This window comes from Sceloporus occidentalis, unplaced genomic scaffold (assembly GCF_023333645.1).
Source record: "Sceloporus occidentalis isolate IW3139 unplaced genomic scaffold, rSceOcc1.0.p SCAF_42, whole genome shotgun sequence".
NCBI classification, from domain to species: domain Eukaryota; kingdom Metazoa; phylum Chordata; class Lepidosauria; order Squamata; family Phrynosomatidae; genus Sceloporus; species Sceloporus occidentalis.
The window spans coordinates 3844210-3855857 of record NW_028317022.1 but is presented as its reverse complement, the minus strand read 5'-3'; the positions used below and the strand labels follow the sequence as shown (position 1 = coordinate 3855857).

At 39.5% G+C, this 11648-nt stretch overlaps 1 protein-coding gene across 1 annotated transcript; it reads left to right on the top strand.

Annotated features, from left to right (window-relative positions):
* The first annotated feature begins 2966 nt into the window (after window positions 1-2966).
* On the top strand, window positions 2967-9496 carry LOC149289886 (sulfotransferase 6B1-like). The gene is made up of 7 exons (XM_089490145.1): window positions 2967-3186; window positions 4910-5019; window positions 6010-6099; window positions 7169-7295; window positions 7731-7825; window positions 8314-8470; window positions 9366-9496. The coding sequence occupies exons 1-7, from the start codon at window positions 2967-2969 to the stop codon at window positions 9494-9496; spliced, it is 930 nt and encodes a 309-aa protein (XP_089346271.1).
* The last annotated feature ends 2152 nt before the right edge of the window (window positions 9497-11648 follow it).

Sequence of the window (11648 nt, the reverse complement as noted above, 5' to 3'; positions counted from 1 at the left end):
GGATTAACAGAGAAGGAGAGGTGCAGGAACGTTTCTCTTTCTTCGCGGATCTGTCTGCATTATTTTGGCCTCTTGGAGTATTTCCACAAAAGGGCAGACCCACAGGGGACACCACGGGGAAAGCATCTCCCCATTGCTCAAATTGGGGACAGGGTATGTTCGGAGGCTCCACTCCGTATTAGAACTGCTCCAGAAAAAGCTGTGGAAAAGGAAATCCGGACAAGGCAGAAGTAAAGTGATTTAATTGATATCCATGGGAGTACTTTTTACAGACCCCTGCCTCCAGACTTTGCTAAGCCAGCATTGGAGCTGGCTAGGGGTTAGTATATGATGTGCAAGGAGATGCATCCAGCTGAAGACATCCCCTATATGGAAAATAGGGCAGGGGGAGGAGCAAATGCATTTTGGGGTTGGGGATGAATTTGATGGCTGAAGTGTCCCTTTAAAAACAGGTTAAACCAGGATAAGGCAATATTAAAGCTAGGAGTACAAAACGACACCTGGCCAGCTTTTTTTTTTTATTTATAACAGGATAATTGGATGGATCCACTAGAAATTAACATGAGCTCTTAACTATGTTTGCTTCAGGACTCACACTTACAGACAAAAATGACAAAGTTATCAAACTTACATTCCTTAAAAAAGGAAAGGAGTTCTCTCCTACAATCAATTTGCAATCTATTGCACTCTAAGAATCTTACCATGCTGTGTGTTGCCTTAATTACATTTACTATTACTATTACATAGTGTTTCATAAAGAAGCTACTGTGTCTAAGGGAGAATAACGCTCTGTAATGAAAGGTAAGAGGTTTAGAATATTTTTAATGAAAGGGGACAGAAAGCGTGTGATGTCGGACATCAGAAGTTGCCAGGGCTGTCTTTAACAGGGGGCAAAAGTCTGCAGTGACCAAGCTCCCAGGTGTTGAAACTGCGATTACTTCCCCATGGGCCTGCTGCTTAAGTCTGCGTTACTTGCGCACTTGCAGGAACACAAAGGAGGATGCAGGACTCCTCTGCATTCTAGCTTCCCCTGGGCGGTAAAAAAGAAGTTGCGAGCAATGCAGAGGGAAGCTGCTGGCCTGTGCGAGCTTCACAGACAAATCTAGAGTTCGTGAAGAGGGTGGGGGAGGGTGTATAAACGAGTATGTTTGATTGAGTGAATGAATGAGTATCTGTGAATGTGTGTGAGATAGCTAGGATGTCTAAGTGGGGGCAAAGATGGCACAGGGAGGCTGCTTGGGGCAAACGTGGCACAGGGAGGCTGCTTGGGGCAAACGTGGCATAGGCAGGCTGTTTGGGGCAAATGTGGCACACGGAGGCTGTTTGGGGCAAAAATGGCACAAGGAGGCTATTTGGAACAGAGATGGCAAGTCCTTAGCATCCAATCTGGGACAAAGGGACAAAGGAACTTTGGTGTAAGGACATGGTATGGGGGCACCACAAGCGAGTTCTGCACAGGACTCTGAACAACTGAAGCTGTTATGACTTGTGCGTTCATTTCAAGTCGCTCGCCGGACCAGTACCATTCATTTTCTATGCAATCGAAATGGTATTGCACTCCTCCCCTTTCCTGTGCGTATATATCGTGAGGACATCTCACACGGAGTCAGGCTGGGGTCACAAGATTTATGTGTATGTTGTAAGTTGTATGTGTCCTGAGGCTGACTCTAGAGGGAGCCAAGAGCCTTGTTAATGTGTCACTGTGCAAAATCATAGTAGGTGCCATTGGTGTTCATTATACCCTTTTCAAAGAGGGAACCTGAAATCACAGCAATACATTTTAATTGCCCACCATGCTCAATTTGATACCCAAATTCAATTCAACCCATTTTCTTCATCTGGATTAAAGTTTAACTGGCGTAAAGTAGGTAGAACTCCAACATGGGCCCAAAAGAACATGCTGCTGTAGGAATGTGCCTAGTATGTATAGTTGGAAATCTGAGACAGCTCATAATGTATTAAGCCCTAGAGCGCCAGCTACACTAAGTAGAAGATATGTAGCAGGAAAACTGGAGTAAGTATATCAGCTACATAGCGGCACCCTGTGCCCTAAACTAATCAATCAAAGTCTTTTCTGTTATATGGTAGGAGTGTCTGTCTTCACAAGGATTAGTATGAAAATTGGCCCAGGCAAGTGGGCGAAAAAAATGTGCCAGACCTCTGTCTGATCTGATGTTGAGAGAGCAAGATATAACCATAACCAATTTAATAAATACCACTTAAAGGGACAGTTTAATATCCCATACAGCCTCACCAAAGAATATAGCATGCGATTTGTTCGGCCAAACACATATTTTGCAGGCTAATAAGTGGGAGGTGAGTAAAGGGGCATATAAATCCCCCATGCATTTGATCACTTTCTTCGCCTAAGCAGTGTTTGCTGTAATGTCTTTATGTTGAGGCATCCAGCAACGCTGAAATTTACTGCAGAGACCCCGTGCCACCCCTCCCCGGGGTGTCGACGTCCACATTATACCGTATAGTACCGGGTGCCCGATTTAAATGAGCGCTCCGGAGATCGGTCACAGGTGCCACTGCGCGAGATTTTGTCTCTCGCAAGATGGCGGGGTGCTTTAAAAAAATACATACGTTTCCAAGAGGGTCTCTCCAGGAGTGACATAGTAGTAGAATCAGTGCATGGAAGGGGTTAAAATACCAGCACAAAAGTGGTAAAACTCCCTTGGTCAAAAAAAATTAAAAAATAAGCCTGGTCCTTAAGGGGTTAATTCTGAGCAGTGGACTAATCTTTCCGACCAATGATTACTAACCACACTCTTATAGATTTTCTGGTTTAACATTTCACATTTTTGTAAATTCCCTGCTCACGCCCCATGGAAGCAGAAATTACATTCAGCTCATGCCCTTTTACTCTTTGTTGTAAACACACCCCTTGCATCCCTGCCTACTAAAAGGAAGCCCTTGTGAGAACTAGAGTATTTTCAACTACTTGATCACATTCCGGGAACATGTCTGCTGGCACTGAATCAAAAACAAACCGGGAGAAATTCCTGGAAGAAATGCAAAAGATAGCAGCAGAGGCTGCCAAGAAAACTCCTGAGGAACTTGTGTTTAATTATAAAGGGGTCCTGTACCCCAGCTCTATCTGCAGTGAGGAGACTTTCCAAGCTCTACAATCTTTTGAAGCTAGGGAGGATGACCTACTTGCTGTGACTTATCCCAAGAGTGGTGAGTGTTTAAATTATTTGATTGCGTTGCAGGAATTGCTTTATAATAAGCGGGCAAACATTCCCTTTAAAATAAAGATTTCAATGCTGAGCCAACAGTATATGGCCCCCCTTTGGCTCTCAGGTTGAACTCCTAAAACACAATTTACAGATATAACAGATTGTAACTTCAAGGGACACTCCAGCCACTTCTAATTCAATTATTTTTTCTCTCCAATTGTTCTATATGTTTCCACTGTGTCCCTGCTTCCCGGCGGCTTGGCCAGTAGAAGCTAAATGCTTCTTCTGCTTGCCTGTGTGCAAACAGTACACACACGGCCATCCAGCACTGGCCTGTCTGAGACATCTGGGAGGTCTAAGGCGACGCACGCACCCACCCGCACGCACGCATGTGCATAAAGTGCTCCCAATGATTTCAGCAGAAGGGCATTACTGACCGTGATTGCATTCCTCATTAGCTGTGCAGTATGGAACATTAAACTGCCCCTATAATGAATACTATAAAAAAGTTTGCTATGGCATTGTATGGTGTGTTAAATTACATAAGGAGCTTAATCCACTAAATCAACTAGGAGAGTTTACAGGAGCATTGTGTTTCAATTCACAATGCTGCATGGCTAATTTGTTTTAAAGGGATACTTCAGTCTACATAAGCACTTTAATGTATATGATAGCTGGGAGGTCCCTTTTACATATACATGGTGTGAACAAATATTTCTGAACAAATTGGTCCTATTCCAAGGTAACACAAATGGTTTTATTATGAGCATATTGTTCACGTGTACCTTGAGTTATTCATGCTCCTTCTTTTAACTCTTTTTATCGGGGGGGGGGGGTTACACAAGGTGAAGTGCCAGGACAAGTGTTAAGTGGTCATGTGTACAAAGAGGAACTGTCACATCTCAGATGAAAAAATAGATGAATCCGACATCGAAACAACCAATTGTTTGTGTTTATTTAATGTACCAGCCTCTGGTTATTCAGATTACATTTTTCTCGATCTGACACCACATGCACCTCTACTAAAAGCATGACAGAGGTGGAGTCCATGTTGGGGCTCTTCCTTCCAATAAGACAAACACACCAACTGAGTACAAATATTTAATTACCATGTTGGCTATGAATAAATTAAGTGAACACCTATAGGTGGTTGACTCTTGCACCACAACCAGCCGCTACCAACTTTCAAACATAACAGGGGATGGACACGCTGTCCTGCTGCTACAAAAAAAGAGGGTGGAGCAACCCTGGGGCAAAACCTGTAAACCCCTTACTAAATCAGGCCACCAACCAGGCCTGCTGTCAATCAGCAAATGCCCCTGGAAACATTAACCCCTGGAGGGCTGCCTGGAGTCACCCCTGTCATGCTGCCAGTAGCGTATTTAGGTTTTGTACTGCCCTAGGTTTGACTAAACTCTCATACTCAATCTTAAATTGCCCCACCCAGGCCTCACCCCTTTCTGATTATGATCCACACCTTCCCCTGTAAACCCCACCCCTTAACCCGCCTTTTAGGCTCTGGCTTTTCGTCTTTGAGCTCCACCTCTTCCTCTCTGTATATTAAGTACCTATCTGTATAATTTCACCAAGATTGTGCATTCCCATACATTTGCACCATACATCCAATTGATTAAAAATCTACTCCTTTTTAACAAATCTTAAACACAATCAAACGCTGATTCACTATGCTTATTTACTGTTTATCTCTATTTATTGTGTTTTAGGAACTAATTGGGTAACTAAGGTACTTCACGAAATGTTAATTTTAGTACACAATAGAGAAATAACCGTGGACCATGCAATGCTTGAATTTGGAAAACCAGAAAAAGTAAAGGTTTGTATCTTCGACTGGCTGTCCATTGCCTTCCAAGGTATCATACTTATGTTTTAATACCGTATACATTCAAATAGCAATTTAAATGTGTTACTCTCTTAATTCTATTCCTTGTTTGAATACTCTGAATTGAAATAGACTTAGCCTGTAATTAATTAATTAAAGTTAAAACCGTGGATGCCTGGTATATTAGTTTAAAAACATTAGATCGATAACGTGTATTCCACAAATCGGATATGTTCCGTCTAATAGATTTATCATCTAAAGGATTAAATAAATGAGTGGAATCTGGAAACTGAAAAAAAAGTCAGAGTAAATGTTGTGCTTATACCGTATTTCGTTTCCCTCTGACTTTATTTTGAGTAACGCAATTGTACTTAACGCAAATCACTTAACTGGGCCTCTGGAGTGGAATTCAAAACAGATGATCTCATCATATGAAGTTCAGCTTGAGGGAAAAAAGAAAAGAATTGTTCCAATTTTTCCAAATATCGACATTAACCCTTCATTACTCATATAACATCCCTTTGTGACTGACAGTCAAATGTTGTGTTTATATTTATACTCTTATATAGTAGGCTTTAAAAGAACAGTCTAGTCCCCATTTTATATTTTTTAATGCATGTCTGAGACCATTTTGTATTGATATGCATTTTACTACATGCAAGCAAGTGCATGCATTGTTTAGTTATAGGAGTTAGAAAATAAGACTTCTGTCTCATTCATGTTATCTCCTGTCTGCCAACGGTGAAGCCAGGGAACATTGTTATGCAACCTTCTTGGACTTTCTCAATAGCATTCCCATTGAAGTCACTGAAACAGCAACTCATCCCATGTTGGCACAACATATCATACTAGCCATTGGCTGCTGCTACTCCCATTGACTTATTCTGGAGCTTGGCTAGATGTCATCAGCTCCATTGGTACTTCCTTAATAATTTGTATGATTATTATGTAAGAAAACTTGTTGGTAACATTGTTCCCTTACAGTATCTGAAAGGACAACCTTCACCAAGACTCTTCTCAACTCATATGTATTATGATGATGTCCCCAAATCGTATTTTGAAAAGAAAACAAAGGTGAGTCTAACGATCATTTATGACTCTTTTTGGCAATACATTATGTCTCTTCCATTGTATTTTTATTTACCATAAATGTATTATTCCACCTTGACCCAACTCTGATTTAGATGAATAAATGTAGCATTAACAAACCATTAAAATACAGCCATTAAAAGCTACAGTTAACGATACGTGTAGCCAGGTCAGCCAGACTAGAGGTTAATGCATGGTAACTATATTTACTTTTTAAGTTTTAGGGTGTGGGGACACATTCATGTTTTTGAATAAACAAAAGTTTTTTATAGACTAAAAATAATTATTTACCAATCAGTGTTTTTAGATTATCCTGGTCATGTTGCTGACATAGCTAAGAGAGTTGCTCATTAACCCTTTTATTTAACCATAAGTACCCTTTTAATTTTAGACACAAATGGTATCTTTAACGACAAGCAACATATTCATACAGATAACATAATATTTATTAGTACTAAAATATAAAAAAAGCAACCATTGTTTTTTTGCACTTTTGCTTAGAATTGTTTCTACAGGATGCACAACATTAGACAGCCTCTAGATAGATAGACTCTAGATATTCTAATAAAGGCAACTGTGCCTTTACACAACACACCTTAAAGATAAGCATATGTTTGTTAACTTTGGTCAAGGGAGTGGTTATTTCTTTCTAGTGTTAACAGCAACATGTAATCAGTAACCCATGTTTATTATATGATTTGTTCATGGAATCTGGCTTTAAGTAATAGTGACTACTTGTAGAGTCAAAAATAATCATCTTAACCTCCAGGTTGCATCTTAATAATATTATAATTTAAGTGACTTTAATGAAACACAACTATATTATCATATGGAAATCGGCAGTTTCATTCATAATAAAATACGTCCGCCAGACATGTTCCAAAGTAATCAGTAGGGGATACAGAGTATGGCGTGGTCGTGACACCACAGCAACCCAATACAATTGTCCAGATAGCCGGAACCTTACATTAGTTTCTTTAGAAGATGTCTTCTTAAGCACGTCACCAAAATTCATATTTTTGTTTACCCATTCTTTGTTTTTTCTTTTTCGCAGATTTTACTAATTCTTCGGAATCCAAAAGATACAGCTGTGTCATATTTTCATTTCTCTAACAGTAATCCAGTGCTTCCTTCCTTTAGCACTTGGGATGAGTTTTTCCGGGCATATATGGATGGAAAAGGTACACTATCTTATCATAATTTTTATTTACTTTAACGGATGTTACTTGATTTTTATTTTACTTTTTTGTTGGCGATCCTTTGAATAGTATGGTGGCTGCTCTAGGCTGAATGGCTTATTTTAATATAGAAACATCATTAAATAGGTTTATTAGCTGTACTATACACAAAGCGACCAATTCCTTTTAAAATTCTAAGCATTCTTATTGTATATGGTTTGATGTTGTATGATACTTTGTATATTCTGCCTTCAGGATGCACAACATACAATATATTTGTGCCCTTTTTTATTTATTTTTATTTAATATGGCATATATAATTACAGTAGCAGCAATTTAAGCCCTGATTTAACTAGCTGTATTTACATAGTATTTTTTTTTCTCCTAATATCCATACTATCTTTATTTACAAAAAAAAAAAAATTCTCTTTGTGCTAGTTTGCTATGGATCATATTTTGACCATGCGGTTGATTGGAACAAACATATAGATGATGAAAATATCATGGCAATAACATTTGAAGAAATGAAAGAGGTAAATGAAAATAGATTTCTTTTATTAGCAGGTGTATTTTTTAGGCTTTTTTTTGCAGTAAAACTGTATACACTGCTATACAACAATGTGGGGAATTTGCATGAAAAATATGCTTCAAAGCTGTACAACAGAGTAAAAGGAAACAAAATGACATTTAAAAAAAACAACATTTATTATTAATATCACAATCCTATTCTCCAGCACTGTACATTAAACTTTTACTGGAGATAGCACACAGATAACCTGTATGTATCTTTGTAACATTCTTAAATTATTCAATTGTCATTAAAACCTTGGCTTAAACTAATTGATTTATTTCACTACATAGACAGTTTGGTCATGATTATAGTTTGTCTGTCTGTTTGAAATGACCATTGTTTAGTAAATGATTCTATCATTTTCTCTCATAAATGCCCATATAGTGATTATCATGTTACTTTTTATTTGACAGGCCATATTAAATAACCTTTAACTATTTTCATTCCTAGGATTATCTCTCGCAACTCAAAAGAATATCTGATTTCTTTGGGCTTTCATTGACGGAGGAACAATTAGCTTTGGTTGAAAGCAAAACCACTTTTAAATCTATGAAAGAGAAATCTGGTGATTCCCATGGCAAACTTGGGAATGTTTTCTTCCGCAAAGGTTAGCACTGTCTCTATTTTCCTTTTCATTTATTTATATTATATATATATATAAATAATCACACTTTAGTCCGTGTTCCACTCAACATGTGAATTCCCACAAGGATCAGTCCCATTATCCTCTGCTTTGACATGACCCCCCCAGCTCCCCTTTGGTTCCCTTGTTAGGGGACTGCAAGCATAATGACAGGGCTCCCCCTAGGATTTTCATGATTCTTGTACAGGGAAACCCCCTGAGTGCTGTACAGGGGAACCCTGCTGATGATGTCCCCAGTGACATCACAGAACGTCCCTTGTGGGTCATCTCTACACAATGTGCACTACTCTCTAAAATAAGTAAGAAGAAAAAGGGAAGATGAAAAGACAGAATAAGAGACAGAAATAAAAGATAATTTGGATGTATCTCATCGGTTCCCATATAGGTTTGTCTTGTTGAGTTCAAATAGAATGACAGGGTTTATGTGACTGGCAGGATTAAGAAAGGAGAGGAGAACCGGATGGGCTTAGTTGGAGACCTCTAGGATGTAGGGGATGTACAAAGGATGTGCCCAGTTTTGTCTTCCTTTGTGCTTTACTAATTTGTTTTTATGCTTCATGTTTAGTTTTTGTTTTTCTTCTTAATGTTCATTGTAAGAATCTCAATTTTAAAAAATGCTTGGAAAAGAAAAGTAGATATGAGTTTGCTGAGCCTGATTAACTTTAGATTAACCCTACCTCAAAATTCAGAGCCACATTTAATCACAGCGTGACTGTACACAGCAAAAATATATATTTTTTTATATAATGTTACTAAAAGCATCCCATTATGATTAGAACATTGGGTCCTTGTATACCACTTGGCTTTAAATAGCCTGGGTTTAATTGACTGAACACAATCTTCTCTTCTTATTTCAAAGGAGAAATAGGTGATTGGAGAAACCATTTTACTGAAGAGCAGAGCAAAGAGGTAGATGCCAAATTTGAAGAGTGCCTTGCTGGAACAAAATTAGGACAGATGCTAAATTACGATAAATATTGCAAATTTTGAAAATATTATTATTATTATATGTATGACATCTCTTTTGCATTAAATATCTTACATACGAGTTTTTATGTGACTGCTGATTTTGGTTTTGTGAACAACTGAACTATTAATTTCAATGTGAATTTATAAAGCTGATATTGTTTAACATTCAACAAGATAAATTCATACCTGGAAATTTTTTTTCCCTGAGACACGGGGGAAGCACATTAAGGAATGCTCCACTTACTTCCCACACTACCACTTCCAGTCCCGCACAGAAGATCAGTGTCCATCAACGTCAGACGACCACACACTAATGTCAATACACCCATGTCTGAGTGATGTTCTTGTGTGAGTGCATGTCTGTGAGTGCCATATGTGTGTGTGTGTGTGTGTATACTGATGAATGCTGCAACTCTTTTGACTGCCTGATTGTGAGGTGTGTGAATGTTGCAAGATTTATGAGTGCCTATCAGGCTGATATGTATATATGCATCATAGTACAAAATAGCAGAGGCATTATTAAATGCTACTCCATGGTCATCCCCCACCCACCCCTAAAAATGTAGACGGAGAAACAGTAGGCTGTTTAGAGTAGGTAACTAGACATAGAGGCAGAAATGGAGGCCATTTTGCCAGCTGAATTTAATGGGAATTATAGTTATAGTGGTTGTGTTTAATTTTTACTTTTTCAGAGAAAAAAAACACCCTCCTGGATTTGTAGTCACTTCAGAGTCACCCAGAAATCATTGAGAGGAAAACTCTTACGTCAATCTGCATAGCCTATTAAAAAGGATAAGTGGCACTAAATTGTGGCTTCAGGCGTCCCTTGTATGATGATTTTTTTTTTTTTTTGTGTACTGATGTACTCCCAATCCCGTCACATTACATCAATATGCATTAGAAAATCAGGAAAAGATAGGCATGGATGGTGGGCTTATTCGGTGGCGCAATTGGCCACTTGACTAGACTTGCCCCCTAGGCCTCCCTTGTGTGTTCGTTTGAATTTACAGATACCTATTGGGGGCTGCACATTTGTAATTGTAATTAGCACTTACTAAATGATCCACTTCACAGTTGACATCCTCTTCTGGTCTTTCTCAGTGGACTAATTCCCCTACACACTCGCTTGATCTGGTTTTCTCGAGGTCATGCTCTCTTTCAGATTTCTCCATCTCTTCCCTCTGTCTGACCACCAACTTCTAACCTTTTCTCCTTACCTTTTCACGCCGGTGCTCCTTCATAGAAGCTCCGGCGGAAGTGACATCCACTGGCTGCTGAAGAGGAAGATCCAGGTGCCCTGCAGCGCCATTCGGGGGGGGGGGGGGGACTAACTCAATACCTATAATACCTATACGCTGCAAATCATGTCCTAAATTTTCTTTAGAGTGTTTTTAAATTATAGGCATTGAGTTTGTCCCCCCCCCAATTGGAGGGGTGGAAATAGTGTAGAGAACACAGTACACTAGACTTGTACATTCATATTCAGCTGCCCTTCATTGGTTGATGCCAGATGAGGCCCCTGCCAGCGACCAATAGAGTCGCTTGTGCGAACCTTTAACTCCTGGAGCCTCCCTAGGCCAAGTTTCGGAGTCAGGTCCGTACTAGTGACTCTATTGGTAGTTGGCAGGGCAGGGCTCCTCTGGCATCAACCAGAAGGGCAGCTCTGTATGAGTTACTCTATTGGTTGCCGGCCAGAAGCTCCTCTGACATCAACCATTAAAGGGCAGCTGCCCTGCAATGGTTGATGTCAGATGAGGCCCCTGCCGCCAGGAGACAAATGGTCTTCCCAGGCCAAGTTAAAGGTCTGTTTGTGCGACTCTTCAGTTGTTCTTTATTGGCTGATGCCAGATGAGGCCCCTGCGTCGAAGCTGCTGCATACTGTTACCACATTAACCCAGGATTAACCTCTGCTAAACAAAACTAAGAAAAAACAAAATGAACACGAATAACGTACACGAATATTCTCCCGAAAAGAACACAGGAATGGGCCAACGCCCAAGTCTAATAACTAATAAACACTATATAGAGAGCACACACACACCAATGAGCACATCATTATAAATAGCTTTTTCTAAAAATCAAAGTTGAAGGGACACTCTGGCCTTTATATGCACGTTAATGCATTTGACAGCTGAGTGCTCCTTTTAATTTAATTTATGTGCCAGTGTGTATG